The 19267-nt window shown below is 43.7% G+C and overlaps 1 protein-coding gene across 6 annotated transcripts in view; it reads right to left on the bottom strand.

Moving 5' to 3' along the window:
* Nucleotides 1–15050: 15050 nt before the first annotated feature.
* The window catches only part of XYLB (xylulokinase), a 106622-nt gene continuing 102405 nt past the window's right edge, over nucleotides 15051–19267 (bottom strand). For all 6 annotated transcript variants that reach the window (XM_068404783.1, XM_068404782.1, XM_068404785.1 and 3 more), the window contains one exon: nucleotides 15051–15307. In XM_068404783.1, coding sequence (XP_068260884.1) covers nucleotides 15224–15307 — 84 coding nt within the window. In that variant the 3' untranslated portion in view covers nucleotides 15051–15223. The remainder of the gene's footprint in view (nucleotides 15308–19267) is intronic.

The raw sequence follows: 19267 nt of genomic DNA, 5'->3' as shown, positions 1-19267 counted from the left end.
TCAAAGTTTTGGGGACCTGGGGACCGAAGAAGTGCTAATGCCAGGACGTCGGGGCCACCGTCACCCACAGCACCGCATGTGCGGGGTTCCACATGAAGGCAGACGTGTCCCACAGCACGTTCTGGGAAGTGATATACTTCGCTGTTTGACAGCATTGAGCTGGGAGAGAGCAGATTCAGGCGGCTGCATGACATCTAGGGTGGGACATTTGTATTAAGAGAGTCTGAATTACACAAAAAACCCCGAGGACCATCCAGGGTCTCCAAGCCCAGCTCAGCCCATCCCCAGCAGCATAGGCACAGCTACAGCCACCTGAGAACATTTCTCCATTTACAACTTGGCTCTCAAGCCAAGGCAAGAAAAACAACTTTCCTCCCTTCCGAATCACCTTCACCGTCCTCCAGTGAACTTTTGGGTAATGTATGCTGTGTCATCAGAGCAGCGCTGCTCCACGAATGGTAAACAGGCACCTGCATATTTCTGAGGATGACAGTTCACATTATCATTGAACCCACGCAGAGCACAGGCAGAAGAACATAAAATACCCCCAAGCCAGAGAGCACCATCCCCTCCCAGGGACTGGGACCACTTCCACAAACGCTACTGAACAAAACCTCCTCCTTTCCCAGGGCTTTGCAAACAAAAGGGGTTTGGGGTCTGACTATGCGGCCGTGGGACAGCTGTTGGTGGCCTGACCTTCAGCACCTGGGATGGTGTAGGTGGGACGGTTGTCCCAGCAGCAACTGCCAACTCTGCTGGCCATCAGAGACAGGACAGGGCCAAGTCCCAAAAGGCCATGATAGATATTGCAACTGCTACTGCAAACACATTAATGTGAGTGTTCCTGTTGACCCTGTAGAGCTGGCATCTAACCAACCTTCGTGCCACCGAAGGTCACCCCTTCTTGTCACATCATTGCTGGCATTTTTTACATGTCAGAGGTTTCTATGATCTGCATAGAGTTTTGCGTTTAGTTTTGGCAAGCTTGTCACCTCAAAACAGTCCACTATCCTCATCCCTCATGCTCTTCCTTGTCCTGTTAGTCTAATACCAAAGGACCCTGCTTGGGTAGGGGGCAACTCGTAGTCGTGTGTCTCCTGCATCACCTCTGACATCCTCCACTGCCCTCCTCCAGGTCCTGTGCTTCTCTGCATCAGCCAGATATTCCCCATGAAAACCAGCCGCTGGTAATGCAAGCCATGGCTGGCTCAGCTCTGGTTAAAACTGGATCCAATTTTATAAAACCCATCTTACAAGCAAGTTCATCTCTTATAAATAAATACAAAACCTGGGATGTTTGCCTGGCCCCTGAAACAAAAGGATATTTGCTACACAGCTTAAATTTTTATTGCTAGCTAGTGTAAGAGAGAGGGAAACACAAAAACACAGGCTGAGCCAGGACCTACGCAAGCTCTTGCAGACAGATTAGCCAGTGTAGCCCCTTAATGACCTTTAAAATGCCCCTTGCCTGTCGTGCTAAATTGCATGGTCATTTTGTGATGTGGACACATGTTCACAGAAGACTAAGCTGAGACCATCCATGAGACAGATTGCTCTCAATTGATATATATATGCTAAAAAGTGTCATATTTCTCCCTTAAAGATTTAAGATTCCTTCTTAAAATCAACTTATATTTTCAAACCATAGACTCACCAAAAATGAATACGCTCAATTCAGCAAGCTAAAGTTGCCAGAGAAGTGACTCAAGCCATGTTCAAGACATCAGAGTTATAACCAGATCACCAGCCCCCATGAGAAGCAGGAATTTTTTTGGAGGCAGAGCAGGAGGGTGAACATTAAAGCAGCTCCCTTACACTGGCCTTTCCACTTGCAAACCGTGGCTTCCTTGACATGTGCAATGCTTGAACCTTTTTGGAAAACCACAGAAAGATACAGCCTTGCCATAAAAAGACTTTATGGAAGCAGTGCATCACAGGACATCACTTTAAAAACAGGTCTTGGCCAAACGCAATGGGATAAGTACTGCCCTCCCCACTGCAAACCAGGCTGGTGCTGCTCTGTATCCTGCCTGCCACAGCAGGTGCCTAGGGAAGAGCAGCAAACAGACAACTCTGGGTGTATAAAATTGGGTTGCATTTTCTAGTTATGCACTTACAGAAGCACAGAAGCAAGAGAAACAGGGGCCCAAGCATGAAATTTGATCTACATTTGTACAACAGTGCAACATCGTGCTTGTCCACACCTACAGCTGTTAAGTGCTACTGCAGTAGGAAAGCATACAATAACACCCAGATCAAATGAGACATCTTTAATCTTCCCCCTACCCGCCCTAAAAGTTTTGAATAAGAACCATTAAATGAAAGCTAGAGGGCAGGTCATTGCTCAAGGTCAATATAAATATGAAACTTAATTAATATGAAACTTAAAATCTACACAAAACTGGTAAAAATCAAGCACTGGTACGAGGTCAGTGAAGTTGCATCTGGCGAGGGCTCAGCCACAGGATCTCAGGAAGGTTTGGACAGGAGCTGTGTTGGTGAGAGTGGAGTGAAATCAGTGACAATAAGAGCAACAGCCTGAGCTGTTGTAAAACTGAAGAGCTGAAAACATCAACTCACTGTCTCTGCTTCTTATCTGGGAAAAGAGAGTAGTGTGCGAGCAATGGCACATATCTGTTTGCGCCATTAGTTTGACTGTTAACACATTATTTCTTGGTTTCCAATGATTAATGAAACAGAGAGAGATTTTTCTCAATATCCCTATTACCTTATTTTTCTTGCTCCTTCTTTAGCCATTAGTTAGTTTAACTCAAACTTACTCTTAAATGCACTCCCGTCAATGCTGGTCAACAAAGCATTTAGGCACGTGCTTAACTCAAAGCAGATAACCAAGGCGCATTCAGCAAAACTCACCCATACACCTCACTTTTTATTTTCTCTGAAAAGGGGCCCTCCATCATTTTAAAAGCTGTATTTCTTTTCAGCATAAAGTACTCCAGCCACAAAAATCAATGCACTGTGCTCCATCAGTGTGCATCTGTCACTCAGCTCCCAGCACGGGAAAAAGAAGAGGCACACATAGAAAACAAGCACCCAGTCCCTTTAAGAAACAGCCAAGAGTAAAAAGATGCATAATTTAGCAGAACGGTCTTATTTGTGTATCAGGTTATTTTAAACGTCAGCTAAGGTTATATTCTTGTCTTCAGTTGCTGCTGGATGTTGCTTCAAAGTCATTCTGAGTCACTGTTCTCCATCTTCAACTGCTGATGGGCCCCCAAATAGTGATGGAAACAACTTCTCTTGACATGGATAACCTCCAATAAAGGAGTGACTTCCCTCTTGACACGCTGATTAGAATAGACGAGGGGAGGTGGAAGGGAAGAGGAAGGGGAACGTAGCTCTTGAAAAGCAAAGAAAATGGGTCACATCCTGCCCTCTGCTTCTATGGCATCAGATTCACTCCAAGCTATTTGCAAAGCAGCAAGAAACTCATTAGATTGCTGCTAGGGCTATTGATGGAAATGCAAATCTTTACCTCCAGTACTTCATTCCACAGCAAATGCACAGCAGGCTGGGGAAAACCAGAAAGCTGTAATCTCAGGTCCAGGAATCCGGCAGACTGAAGTATCATCTCTGTTTATCAGATCTCAGTCCAAAAAAAAACCCCAAAGTCTGACTTCACTCAGATTTTCCATTAGTTGCATCGACACAGACTTTAAAGAAATTCCTCCAGGTTTCCATAAGCCTGAATAAGGTGAGGATCAAAGCCTGAGTGTTCAGTAAATCAGCCCCGGCCCGGTGCGATGTGAAAGGGCTCTGCGCAGAGGGATACAGTCTGGCTGGCGCTTTGCAAGACCCAGGGAAGTCTCCTCCAGAGCCGAGCTTTTGTTTTGGCCTGACACAAGACTTGCCAGAGCCAGTAATTCTTTCAATTATCTTCCATGGGCTTTAGATTAAGTTGCTTACAGTGAACTCAGCTTTGGCTGCCCAAAGCGATACTTCGTGAGATTATCTAGCTCAGAGACCAGGTAGAAGCTTTCCAGAAAAATCCTGCCCTGGTCTTCCAAGGCATCCTGCTGATACGATGACTGAGTCATTGCACTGGTCCCAGTAACGCTACCTGCAACTGGATCACACAGCCAGAGGCTCCCCCTCGCTAAGGAAGAGCATTAAAACCCCCCAGTCTTGACCCCTCAGTAGGATCTGCACTCACTGCCACATGTACGTTTTCCACGGAGCGCCAAACATTGTCATTTACACCCATAAAAGGCTGAATTCAGCACTCTTTCCATAAAACGGATCGTGAACCCTTAACACCACTTGCCTCTCCTTGGAATAATAAATTATGAGGACAAATGGCAGAATCATTATCAGTTTCAATATCCAGTCATAAATAGTCTTGTAAGAACACTCAAATGATGGTGTTTTATTGCGTTAGATATCACTTGCCATTAATTACAGCATGAAACTTTTGTACTTTGATGAAAAGCATTTTAGCCAGCTCAGTTATAAATTTAAAACAGTCTTAAAACAAAAGTCACCTCAAGTCATGGGTTTTTTTTTCTCTATAGATCTGAACATAGAATAGCATTTTAAGCGTGGAATGACACAAAAGCAAGGTTTTATAAAAGCTATTTTATTGCACACACATTTGGCTTTAGCATTTAGAGCAAATGGTACCCATGGCTATTTCTTACAATAACATTGTTGGCAGCTGGATTTCACTGCTACAGATACTTCATAGCTCATTTGGTTTAGTAGGGGGTTTCTTACTAATGATCAAGTGCTGTTGTTAATCAACGTGATCTAGTTTATATTTCTTCCCCGTATCTTTTGTTTGGATCATTTCTCCTTCCTTCTGTCACTGTAACTCACCACGCAGGATAGAAACGTAGCTGGCTGCAGAGCAAGCCTGGTGTCAACGAGAACTGGTGGCTTCAGCCCCTAGCAAATCTGGGATACCCACAGGACCTCACATACAGAAGTCAACTTCAGCCTAACTTCAGTGGGACGACCCACAGGATTGAAGCTAAGGTCTACATTTTTAAATTGTGGGATCAGACTTCAAATTTCCAGGTCGAAGGGATGCGCAATTTAAGTTGCTGCTCCTGTGGACCAGCGTATCAGCCCATGGCATTGATCACATTTTGTGTTGCTTTGCAAAAGGGATTATTCCACCCTTGCTCTGGGCACAGTAACCTTACAGCAACCACAGCCAGCTCCCCCAGAGACCAGGATTCAGAGCCTCTGCTCAGCTGAACAGCAGTACATCTATTATTAAATCCAGCGGGATTACTATCATCCATACATGAATGTACAATCCCAAACCCAGATACACAGCACCAGCTGTACTGGCTCCCATAGATTTGTAAGCAGATTTGGAGAAGACATTTTGCTTTCCTTTCCCAACCCTCCAGGAGGAATTATGGGTGGCTCAGTATTTAAATTATTCTCATGAGCCTTGGGAGACCAAGGTCTGGCTCTTGTCCTGCCAAAGGCTCTTGCTTTGTTCAGGGACACAACAAAAACACCCAGCTGGGGTGGGAATCAGCTCAAGCTAAGGATAGCTAAATTTAGGAGTCAAATTCCCACAGCAGTCAATGGAGATCTTGTCCCTCCATTCAGTGGTGCCTTCCGTGCCTGGAAATGGCTCCCAGGAAGATTTGCTCTATAAAATTCCTGGAGATAGAGGTAAAGCTGACCAGTTTGCAGTTCCCTTGGATCCTCCTTACTCTCTTTGAGGAAGAACCTAACATTAGCCTCTTCACAGTCACTGGGGACCTTCCACAATCATCACCACCTTTCAGAGATGATAGAGCAGCCTCACAATGACATTAACCAGCTTCCTCAGTACCCTCAAATGCATCCCACCTGGTCTCACGCACACATCTATGCCTATTTTCATTCAGTAGTCCAAAATTTGATCTTCTCTGCTATAGGTAGTACCTATCTCCCCTAAATTCTGCCACTAGGCACAGAGATAAAGACGCTGGACAGCAGACCTTGCCAGTAATGAGAAAGGCAAAGAGCACCTCAGCTTTTTCCATGCCCTTTCTCACTACGTTGGCCAACTCATTCAGCAACAGACCAGTATATTCCTCTGTTTTCCTTTTTCTGGTGATTTACCTAAAGAAATCCTTATTCTTGCCCTTCACATCCCTCACCAACTTCATCTCACTTTTGGCTTTTTAAATTTCATCCATGTTGGACCATATCTGAGATCCAAGGACAAGTGACATGCCCCAGGACTCATCAGCACCTCTAAAAACAGATGCCATTGTCACAACTCAACTGTTGCTTGAAATGGTGACCATTTGCTTTTTGACACAAAAGTGAGAAATTGAAGAAAAACAGTCTAATTGCTCATTTAAGGCAGCCTGTTATTTCCCTTACGCTCAGCCAGTTAAAACCTCATTTGATAATCTAAGAGTTTAGCTCCCAGTGCTCTTGCCTAAAATATAACAGATGGCCTCTAATAAGTAAATTGAAAAGTGCAAATAAGGTTAAAACAATTTTTCTTTATTGAATATCATTAACTTCAAGGCTGTCCACTTTAAAATGCTAATTAAACATCACTTCCTTTTTCAGGGTTCTAGTGAAGAAAGATTGCCGTGGGGTAAATTCCTCGTTTGTAGAGGACTAGCCCAGCAAACCGATAGCAAACCGGGCTATGACATGCCCCAGGCTTAAGAAGTAGAGTTGGAAGCTTTCCATTTATTTGTCCTTTCCATACTAGCTCCTTCCCACAAACCAAACACAGTCAAGAAGGAAATTCAAAAGAGGTCAAGTGTGAAACCCCGCTTTGTCCACGTGGCAAACAACAGTTTCTCTAAAGGTCACTACTAGTTCAAACCAAATGCAGTTTTCAGCACAGGATTTCTGACACCATGTTGTAGCCCTGCAAAATGTCATGCTGCAGGTACGGGGCTCTATATTCCTGGCACTATACACAGAGTACAAGAGGTCCTTCACCACCTCGCCCCCACCTCATTCCTAATTCCCAGTTCAAATTTATTCTCAATCAGTATGTGCCACTTGTTCGTGTGCCAACATTGTTCTTTGGCTTGAATAACTTTTCCCCTGCTCTTTACCCCCAACCTGAAGGATTTATACTGAACGATGGTATTGCCTCCCAGCTTCAACTCGCTAGGTGAAACAAGCCAAGCTTTTAATCTCCTCTCCTAGGACAGCCTTTCCCTTCCCCTGATCAATGTATGAGCTATCTTCCTCAGCTGTTCCAGTTTTAATTCTTCTTTCCTGAACACAAGAGAGCAGATTTGCAAATTCCCTCCCAGACCAGATCTCACCAGAGCCTTGCACGAGGCAATGATCCCATTTCAGCTGGCAAGGCACACAGGTAAGCTCAAGGACAACACTCACCTTCTTCATGGCCAGGACATACTCACAGTTTCTAGTCACCAAGTAAAAAAACTAGTATGTTGAAATCTTGCACTTCCTTTACCCCTGCTGAAGGTTGAGCTCCCAGTCCAACACAGGTCCAAAAGGCACCACAACTTAGCCCCAAAGACAGCCTCACATTCAAATAAAAGCAATGAGTGCAAAGCAGCCAGCTTTTTGGACAACAGCCTCAGGATGACAGCACATCACCGGGAGCAGGGAGCTCTTGGTGCTACCCTGCCTGGTGGGTTTGACCCCAGCTCCCAGTTTGCAGGCCAGTGTCAGTAGACTGGAGGAAACTCAGGGAGGGAGCAGATTCTGCGCCTCCCATGATCCTGGGCTGTTGTAGAGGAAAAAAGGAAGATACATCTACCCAGAAGAAGGGGAGCCTGACTGAGTACCTGGGTCCCCTCACCAAGCAATTCCTGAGTCCAGGTGCATTCTCCCTCCCCCTCTAAATACATGATTCTCACTCATCTGAGAAAGTTAATTTACTTTGTCATTTAAGGATTCAGAGCATAAATTACAAAACACAGAACTTGATATAAAGTACCTGTCCAGTCTCACCTCAGTGATTTCTCACCTAGACAATCTGGCTGAACATGAGCAAGACTTACCCCAAAATACTCATGCTATGGACAATCCAACACTGCCTGTCTAGTGCCTCTGAGCTGCAGCAACATTTCTAGGCCAAGAGAGAAGGGAAAGAGTTTCTTGACGTTTACTCTGGCCTTTACAAGAAGCACTTGCCTCATGGTGCCTCATCTCTTCTGCGATGGAAGCCCATGAACGATGATGGTTGACTACCAACAGGCAGGGGTAGTTGTCAGCAACACTTGTTTAACCGGTCCATTTATAAAGCATGCCAAGACCACACACAACACAGATCAAAATGAAAAAAATCTGTATTCCCTGGGCAAACAGCAAAATGAGTCTATGCTGAAAGGCTTTTGGAAGAGCCTGCTGTGCTGCAAACATGGCGAGACACAATCAAACAAAACACCACCACCGTATCTTCTGAGCCAAGAGTCACTCTGATGAAAAAAATGCTTTCACAGTAAGGGAGGTCTTTAAATGCAGCTTATTTGCTTATTCGGTCAGTCGAACTGACTAAATCACATATTGGATTAGCTGCATTCAATGTCTTCCCTCTGCTTGAGTAGGCATTTCTTCTAAGGGACAACAATGGCAGGGACCAGAACAATTAGGCTGAGAAATGGAAATTGGGAAAACATATTGTGGCCTTTCAACAACATCTTTCCTGATCAAAAGGGTATTTCTGCTATACACAACTGTCCTCAAGTAGGGCAGGAATCTAGCAAAGAAATGATACCAGGAGTGACAGGGAAATGTCCCATCCTAACCTAACAAGCTATGGCAGCAGTGTGAAGAGATGTTCTCAGGAGGCATAAGATGGGATATCGAAGTTGTGTGAGAAACCTTTGCTTCTTACGTGTTTTCTGCAACATGTTTTATTTTCAGATAAAAGTCCGCTGCTAAGAAGTAGCTCCATTTCTGCTCTGATTCTCTGTCTAAGCCTTTCTCTTATACAACATGGCTTAGACTATTTTTCAAGGAGAATTCCGTCTTCCAATACCCCAGTATTTATCAGATCTGGAACAGAGCTGAGCTTTCAGGAGAGTAGTGCATACATGTCAGTCAGAGAGTAAATATTGTCTCCGAACAGCAAGTTGAACAGACCTTTGTTTTCCTGTGCAATGCTTGTCTAAGTCTTAAGGGAGCTGTCTTTCACTGAACCGGGGTACTGAGCTTGTAGGCATAACACAAATGCCTGAACGAGTCCAGCCTGAAGGGATAAACACAAGCAAGGGCACGCAACAAAAGGACAAAAAGCAAAAATGTAAGTAACAAAGCTCCCAACCTCTGCCTGCTGGGTATCTCCACTCAGGTGTACAAAGAGGACTGTTGGAAGGGTGTTGGGGAGGTCCATCTCATGGATTTGACAGTAAAAACAGAGCAGTCCTGGAATAAGAAAGCTTTCTAGTTGTACAATGGTAACCAGGGACAAATCTTGTCTCCAAAGTTGAGACCAGATTTCAATCAAGTCTTCAGGAGTTTTGCCACAAGAAGAAAAATGGGCTTTTTCTGTCCTTCACACAACTGCCTTTCTACTCAGCAGGGAAAAATGGCTCACTCAGGAGACAAATCACCTGATCTGTTGTAGACATCTGCCATAAGATAAGATGAACAACAGGCAGAAACTCCTCTCCCTTGTGGTCCTCCCTTCGATTATAAAAGGAGCCCATATGAGAGCAGACACAGACGTCTACACTGGTCAGATGAATCCCACACCTGAGTGACCAAAGACTTCTGTTTGGCTGATGAGACGCTAAAAGAGAAACAACAACCAGATGGATGCATTATGGAGTGCTAAGGCACAATAGACCAAATAATAAAAGCAGAGCTTATCACAGCATCTTAGCAAAAAACGTATCACAAATACCTGTCATCTAAAGATCTTAGAGCAAGAAACATTGTATGCAATTAATAACATCCTCAGTTATTCTAAAGGGCAGGCTGATGCATCAATGGATGAGGCAACCTAGTGAAAGACTGAAATCTGAGATCATAGAGTATCCATAAGCAGTGATAGCTGCTCCTTCACCCTTACCTCTCAGGCTATGTGCTTCAAGAACACTGAACAAAATTATTGAGTTCCCACAATGGTCGAGATATTTCCGTAAGTCTGGGATCACCGCAGAAGCATCATTTGGTTTGTCAAGGACAACTTTAAGAAGCAACAGAGGAGCAGAAGAACAAGTAAAGCAAAATGAGTCTTGGGGGTGGATCTCAGCAGGAGACAAGTTCACTCAGGAAATCATCACATAAAAGAAGTTCTTAGCATCTCGCAGAAGTAGAAACAGCCAACAAGGCAAACCATGTACAAGAAAAGGTCATATCTGCTGCAGGAAAAGAAAAAAAGGGTTCTAGGAAAAAAAAATTTCATCTAAAAATCTTACGTTCTGGTAACGTAAGCTTTGACGACTGAAAGCTAAACCACTTGAACTGGCTAACCAAAGAGACTTGGCCTAAGCTGTAATCAAAGAACAGAAGGTGAGCAGGAGCTGTAAATACTCTGAATATCCCAGTCAAAGATCTCCTACTCACATGCTTCAGAGACATGCTCAGAAAAAAGCAGGCTACCAAAAAAATTCAACCCAAGTCTTTTGCCTTGCACAACACATTGTGATTTTAACCTGCACAAAATGAGTGTAAAGTAATAAGGTAAGATCCTTTGGTGCAGATATGATTTCGTACCCAATTTGCACCAGTGTAAAACACCGTACTAAAATTTCCAGCCATGTAGAATCAGGACTACAGTCACCTTCAGAGAAGCTTCTTAAGGAAACACTCCTCATGGGAAAATGATCCCCTGATATCTGAGTGAATGTCCACCCACCTGCTAATCATCCTTAGCCAGATCTTTAACTTGTTTGACAATTTCAACCCAATTTTAACTGAGGTTTGAGACCTCACCAAAATCAAAATCCTAAAGTTTACATGAAAAGTCAGCAGCTGGGGAGAAGAAAAATCCAAATTAGCACCTTTGTGCTAGGGAAGGGGTTATAACTTGGCCCTGTATTCATGACAAGCATCAAGAGCAGACAGTTTAGTTCTTGAAAATGTCTCTCTTTTCTTCCCCCACTCCCTAACCTGCACGCAGCAGTCTGGGGACTAAGGTAATAGAAATAGTGATAAAACAAATGATTTTTTCAAGGTTCTGCTTTAGCTTTTTGTGGCTTTAGATACACATCCTTCACTGCACTGCTCTGTGATCTGTGGTGGTAGCTGCAACTCCAAAGGAAAAGAATGCTGAAAAACAACAAGGTCCCACTGGGATCGCACACGGAGGTATCCAGCTCACTTACTTACTAAAGTACCGACAGAGCATAGACTTTTTTCAGCATAGACTTTTTTCAGTACATTACTTATTCAGTCAGAGCTCCAGCTCTCTCAGACTGATCCCCTAAGAAAATGCAAACATCTTTTCCTATTTGTTTCCAGCTGCATCACAAAAGACTTTAAAGACTTCAGGCTGCAAAGAAAACTGTTTGTCTTTGGCTCATGGTACACCAAGAGCTTGTGGGGGAATCCAGTGCAGCTCTCATTGACTGGTGAGGGCACAGGGCCATCGAGCTAAGGAAGCTGCTTGGATTTTTCCATGTACTCCATGACCCACCTCCAAACTAGAGTAGCTTTGCTTGTGCAGGACAGCGATGAACAACCTCCTTGCGGCAATCAAGGTTTTTTTTCCAGAAGATGAGATCAATTTTCCAGCAGATTAGTCTAGACTGGGAATAGCTCAGCTGGTCTTTAAACACAGAAGCTAACCTTTCGTCTAGACAAGTCGGGGATGCCATGTTGCTCACCTTGAAGAACAGTAAGGTCACTTATAGGGGAGGGAGGGAATCAACCTCCATCAAATATGTTGAGGTAGAAGGCATTGGCTTGCCTTTAGATTTCTGTTAGATAAGATATTAATTAAGTCAGTAATCTCTCTATTCCAGCCAACCAGAATAATATAAGGTAGGCAAGCTGTCAAAAAAAACACACGATTTTGGAAACCAGAGGGCACCAGATCCTTCCATCACTGGGGGCTTTTTTTAAAGAATCACAGAATGGTTTGGGTTGGAAGGGACCTTAAAGATCATCTAGTTCCAACCCCCCTGCATGGGCAGGGACACCTTCCACTAGACCAGGTTGCTCAAAGCCCCATCCAACCTGGCCTTGAACACTGCCAGGGAGGGGGCAGCCACAGCTTCTCTGGGCAACCTGGGCTAGTGTCTCACCACTCTCATAGGAAAGAATTTCTTCCTAATATCTAATCTAAATCTCCCCTCTTTCAGTTTAAAACCATTCCCCCTCATCCTGTCACTACCTGCCCTTGTAAAAAGTCCCTCTCCAGCTTTCTTGTAGGCTCCCTTCAGCTACTGGAAGGCTGCTAGAAGGTCTTCCTGGAGCCTTCTCTTCTCCAGGCTGAATAGCCCCAACTCTCTCAGCCTGTCTTCACAGGAGAGGTGCTCCAGCCCTCTGATCATCTTTGTGGCCCTGCTCTGGACTCGCTCCATGTCCTTCTTATGTTGGGGGCCCCAGAGCTGGACACAGTTCTCCAGGCAGGGTCTCACGAGAGCATACGAGAGCAAGAAGCATGTGGCTCCTTGGTAGGCTAATGTGCATTCCTGGAAAGACAAAAAGAAAAGAGTGGTGGAACTCTTACAGCAGCATTTCTTCAAAGGACCTTTCTAGAGGGAGATTTACTGAGTCTTATTCTATCTGACACTAGTCAGTGAACATGTGCAACTTTGGTGAGCTGGAAAAAAAAAGAGCTTATCTATAAATTCTTATAGTCCAGACACCATTCCTCAGAGGCCAGCCCTAATAAACCCATCACCACAGCAATACTATAATTCAGTGGTGCTCAACTCCTGGCCCTTCAGAGCCTTGCAACTGAGTCTTTTCACAGGAACTCCCACAGCAAGCACGCAGTGCATCAGCTACCCTGAGCAAACAGTGTTTTAATGCTAACATGAGACACAACAGAGAGCCCCAACCCAGCCCAACAGAGAAGGAAGGGTTTCCTCCTCCCTACACAGAGAAGAGCTCAGGCCTAGAAAGTAGTTAAACCATCTAGATGATACCCTGCTAGCACCACATAACACTTTGTTAGGAGCCAATATATTATCTAGGAATGTTCTAATGTGTGCTATGAGCTGGGAAACATAAGCTTTAACCTTCTTCAGCGGATGAAGAGATTGACCCTGAGCCTCCCATTTCACAGGCAAATAAAGCCACAAAGCTACAAGAGACATCAGTCTTCTCACTCTGATAAGCCACATGAGCTACTCAAGAAATTGTCACCAAAACTTCACAAACCTAAACCACCTCTCTGAATCCCTTCCCTGTGCGGTTAACCTCGATGTCAAAATAGTGACCAGGCAGAACTACAGACTAACGATGGTAATGCTGCTTAAACCAGTAGGCATCGTTTAACTTGCATTAATGAATTCTTCTGTCCCTCTCTACAGCCTTGCTCAATGACAAAGCAACTGCTGACGGTGGAGGCCTGCGAGAAGTATTATACATTTTAGCACTGTACCTTGGGACCCAGAATAATAAGCACATAAAAGAGATAGATGTGTATTTGTAATGCCACCTTTTAAAGCAATTGCTTAAAAGAAGCCTGCTTTAGAAACTCGGAAATGTAATTCTTGACCTTCCTGAGTAATCATGCTGATATCAAGAGAAGTTATAATTATTCAATTGTGAACAAAAAAAAAAGGCACTGTTCGTACTCGCAGATGAAGCACTTAAATACAAAAAGGAGAGCAGAGGAGGAACGTGCCCGTTCCCCTGCCACTCCGGAGGTGAGTCACGGCAAGGGGTTCCCAGCCTCACTGCGGAGATGCAGCAGGGACAGGGAGAGTGCTCCTAGGCCACTGTGATGTGAAGAAGATGAATTTGCATCACCCACCTCCATAAGGGACATAATCCAGCTCTCAAATACTCAGCAAAGAGATGTTCTACTCCCTACAGTTCCCTGGTTTACTCCCCAGGCACTTTACAACTTGTGCAAGTAGGGAAGAAAGGCTTCAGTCACTTTCATTAATAAACAAGTCTGCTTTATCCCCAAAAGAAATTTTATCCTAAGGGAAACATACTGGCACTGCAGAACAGTGCAGTAAAGTGTTCCTGCTTGCACAGGGTGATCTAGGATGCTCATTCGAATTCTGCGACTTCCACACGTCTCTGTAGCAAGATTTCCTGGCTTGTATTTTCTCTAAGATTTTCTCAGCCACAGTCTACTTAATCTGGACTAAAACATTTGAAGTGGAAGAGTAGCAATAGAGCAAGACCAGTTCTGCTCAGGATCTCCAAGAAAGAAATGGGATATTCGTGGTATAAAAAAACAGTGACCTTCATGCCTTGTTGGGAGCAGAGCTTGCTTCTGCAGTCACACTCAGCGCAACACAAAGAATTTCACAGCCATGACACCTGAAGGAGGAAAGGAAAACAGTATAACCCCAAAACGGTGCGCAGATAAACTGTCGGTTTTTTGAAACAGAAAGGAAATGTGTAAAACTTCCTATGTTTGTTCCCTTATTCTCTTTTTTACAAAACTGATGTCAAGTAAAACATTGTGCAATGGCGTCTGTATCACATCAGGCCTCTGTGCTTTCCACAATTTATAAAAACCAACCACACCGTGTTTTATCACACAACAGACTTTCCATAGTATCATGTAACAAGAACTCCCCTTCTCTGAGGATCCCAGGGAGTCTTTAAAGGCTTTAATCAGTCTTCACACCACAAATCTCCACCTATTAAAGAAAGATGGGATTAAGTCAGTGTGCTTATGCTTTCTGTTGCTTTCATGTAGGCAAAGATATAAACATCGACAAGTTACAGATGTACAGAAAGATAATTTCAAAAGATTTAAGCGGCAGAAGTTGTGGAATTAAGATACTGTATTAGATAGGTATGCAGAGAGGCCGGCACGCTAAACACATGGAATCAAAGCTGATAGAGATGGGCACAGTGAGTCATATATACAATGGACTTGACTTCGTCATCCAGCTCTTCCAAAACAGCAAGAACGATCTGAAAAATACCCAAGAAAAACTGAAGTCACAAACACACAGAGCAGCACGATGCTTTTTTAATCAGGTTTTCAATCACAATGTATTTTTTTCCACCAACTCACTTAAACACAGACATTTAAAAATTATTTGTCTACAAAGAGGAACAAAATTATTTAAACTACTCCAGTAAATTCTGAGCAAATCTCCTCTGATCTTCTCCTTGGGAGTCCACTCTTCAGACGACTTATAAATTTTGTTTGCTTCTATTTTGCAAGACAAGAAGAGGTTGGGTTGTGGATAACCTTCTGTTCAAGCTCAGCATATCTTTTCAGAAGTGGACGATAGAGCTAAAAAGGAAAAAGAAATAAATATGTCTACGTTGAAAAATTAGATCTTTAAATCAGGCTGCAGTTAAAAAACATCCTCAGATCTGAAAAATGCAGCATCTTCGTAGGTACCTGACGGTCTGGGGTTTTTTCCCCAATTTGCTCAAGAAAACGCTGCAGAGTCTTCTTTCTTCAAATGTCACAGTCCTTTTTACCATCTCCTTTACAGCTTAATTTTATGACACGCACAGGTTGTTCTTATAGTGGCTGCGTTCTTGCTCTAAGCAGAAGTCATTACTTCCAGAGGAAGCAGCTCTGCTAAAGTCACCTCTCCCAGTCCGATGTGCCCCCTCGGTAATAGCTGTCCTAATCAGCCAGGCGGAACTCCTGTCCTTGCCTCCCTCCGCTACCTCAGGACGGATCACTGCCTCTGTCCCCTCCTCCTCCGCCTTGCTAATAAGCACACGGCCACCCCCTAGCACAGTCAGCCACCGCTGTCAGAAAGGTCCTCCTTGGCCAATATGCTGATCAGGGCCTTCTAAAATACACTTCACACTCCCTCTCCCGCCCCACTCGTACTCCCATATCTATTTGAGCTTCTTCTCTCCTTCACATCTTTCACAGCCATGACTTTTCCCATCTATGAGGTACTTCATGGCCAGGCTCCTCACTCCCTGCTCCCAGGCCCAGGGGGACAAATGGAGACACAACTTCTTTCCACAACTAGACTGAGTATCTAAGTAGCTTTTTGTATTTCCCTAGCTAGAATTCTCCAGGAATTTTAAGACCCAGAATTGTTATAGAGTCACTGAATCATAGAATCGTTTTGGTTGGAAAGGACCTTTAAGATCATCGAGTCCAACCATTAACCCAGCACTGCCAAGTCCACCACTAAACCATGTCCCTAAGCACCACATCTACAAGGCTTTTAAATACCTCCAGGGATGGGGACTCCACCATTTCCCTGGACAGCCTGTTCCAATGCATGATAACCCTTTCCACGAAGAAATTTTTCCTGATATCCAATCTAAACTTCCCCTGGCACAACTTCAGGCCATTTCCTCTCATCCTGTCACTTGTTACTTGGGAGAAGAGACCAAAACCCACCTCGCTACACCCTCCTTTCAGGTAGCTGTAGAGAGCGATAAGGTCTCCCCTGAGCCTCCTCATAAGACTTCTGCTCTAGGTTACAACCATAAAAAGAATAATAAAGGCTCAAACGTATTCAAAACCCCAGATTCAAACACATCTTATGTTTTTGGATATGGGCAAGATCCACGTTGGGATTCGTTTCATTCGTTACCGTTTTTATTTCCCCCCTTCTGCTTCAAATTCATCACAGGACATATCGCAGAAGATGAGCTGCTTGTATGTGACCAGGTTACACAGCAGAAACCCTGAACAGAGCCTAGCCCTACTGCTGGCCCCAACCCAAAACTGTACTTCATCTAGATTTTGGAGACACACTTCATCCTTATCTCCTCTTTCTGGTTTTAACTGTCCATCTAATAAGATCAGCAGTTTGACAAGCCATACCAGGACAGCTTCACTCATTTGCTGGCTCGAGCACAAAGAAGGGACTGCCAGGAGCCAGTATGGGGTCTGGTCCAGGCTGGAGCAGTCCTTTGGAGGATGCCATAAGGTCACATCCCTGCCGCAATGAATCCCAGGGGCCGCCAGTCTAGTCTACAAGCCCTCTGCACTGATGTTATTCATAATCAGGGCAGTCTCGCTCCTGGCTCCAGGTTCAGAGAGGTTATAGAGCCCTAATGAATCATACCCAGCAAACTGAATTACTGCTCTCATCAATAAGTGAGATCCAGCATTTAAATGCATTTTATCCTTCTCCAGATAAGAGCCACAGCCAACAACTCCATATGCACAAAAAATTCAAGAAGATGTTTCAAGTGTAAACTATAAGGCTGTAGGAAGAGACAGGATTGTTCTTGTGCAGTTTTATGTACAGTCCTGCAGCAGCCTCAGTGTCTGTAACAAACTTCCTCATATTAAATAAAAAAACATCATACAGTTTTCTCATCTAGGAAATAAGGAATTACTGTCTTTTGTTCTTGTGTTTCGGTGGATGGCAAAATACCCAGTTTCTGTGTTTCCCTCTTCCTGAATGACAGGTTCAGTCTGAACAGTGAAACCTGGATTTATCTCTTCATTCCCACTTCCACCTTCCACGATGGCAGGTGAGAGTGACTTAATGGACAAATTCTGGAAGAAGCAGCCTGTTCTGATTAACTCCTCCCTTACCAACCAGATATTACAGAAGTTAAAGTACGTTTCTTCAACAGAATAAGTATATCAAGGGGAAGAAGAGAAGAAGCATCTACAGCAAATGGAAAGAGACACTGTTCGCTAGCCAAGGCCTCATCTGAACAGTTTCTAAACCCATCTCAGTGACTGAGTCTTACTGTGTCTTAAACTTACATTCATTAAAACAGAGGAACCTACTCACTCCTACCTGTGCAACAGACTCATTCAGTGACCCCAGGGAAGTCATTTAACATGTATTTGCCCCAACTCCTCTTCTCCACAGGACAGCGATACTGAGATCCACGGAGATTTATGCAGATTTATGGGGTTAGAAAACAAAATGCACCACTATGAAACACCACATGACTCAGCATGGTATTTTTAACTAACTGCATGAGGGCCTTGAGGGTTCAGTGAAGTACATATATATATTCTTTTCATGTTCCCAAAGAATAGTACTGCTCCCATTTCTGCTAAATACGCACATCAGAATAAACAAAATATTGAGCAGGCAACTACGGTTATACTGGGAGTATCAGTATGTCAAACAAAACCAGCTCCTTTATTCACTGAAGCGTCTATAATCAAGCCTCACTATTTCTTACTTTGCTATTCTGTAAATTTGATAAACCCCAGGTGCTTCACAACAAACATTCAGCACAACCGAGTTGCATCGGTAAGCGAGCTCAGCCACTGAGAAAGCAGGCTCCATACTACTTACCCAGCAGTAGTTTTACAAAATACACAACAGTGCATTTACTAGAAGGCTGGGAAATACGATTGTTAATACATCACTCTAAATTAAAATGTGTCAAAATAAATGAGAAACCACACTTCCTGATACAGTTTCTTTTCCTGTTTATTGGACTTAAGCACTTAGCTTGCTAATGGAGAAAATTCAGGCATTTGCAACAAGTTTCCCAGCCATCAGTGTAAATGAATGCTGCATTATGGACCATCTGAAAACAAATGCAAACAAATAATTAAGACTATTCCTTGTACTCTATTCCTGTTCATTTTGGGTAAAAAGCAGCGCAGGGCAGAGGGCTAAGGCAAAGTCTTAAATTCCTCTTCCTCAGGGAATTTGGCTGTAATACCACCGGTACATCACGGCCAATAAGCGCAGCAGTACTACAAGCTTTTCAGAAGCAGCATTTTGCTTGCCAGCTTAACACCAGCTGAAGTTTGGGGCTGAAGCAGTGCAGCTCCCATGAAGTATGGAGAAAAAAAGCCAAACTGCACCAACCAAGAACATGGCCTGAGCGTGCACACAGTTGTGTCTGTGAAAGATGCTTCTCCACCTCTGCTGTGACTCAACTGCCTCCACAGAAACTCAGGCAACTCCTCCTAAGCGATTCCAGGAGCCTTTTTCCTGAGGCAATTATATAGATTTATTTTTATAATTGAGGTCCAAAGGGAATAAAGAACTCTCAATGATGCATAAAAACTCAAGAACATAAATTCCCTCTCTGTCATAGCCTCAAACCTAATATATCAGACCATGATATTTAACAAAAATAATTACATGTATCACAACATGAACCTTATTATTGTCTATAATTTAATTATTGTCCTTGCTATATTACAGCCTTTACTGCTTATCTCTATAGCCTATAGTACAACATTAGCAGTACTCTGATGGCTTCATTTACAAACCCTAAACTTCTCTCCTGGGACAATTTGGCCACACTCCAACAGTCCCACAAATAACAAGAAAAT

The sequence above is a fragment of the Nyctibius grandis genome, chromosome 7, assembly GCF_013368605.1.
Source record: "Nyctibius grandis isolate bNycGra1 chromosome 7, bNycGra1.pri, whole genome shotgun sequence".
NCBI classification, from domain to species: Eukaryota; Metazoa; Chordata; class Aves; order Nyctibiiformes; family Nyctibiidae; genus Nyctibius; species Nyctibius grandis.
Note: the sequence above shows the minus strand (reverse complement) of the source record. Positions and strands in the feature narration are given on the sequence as shown.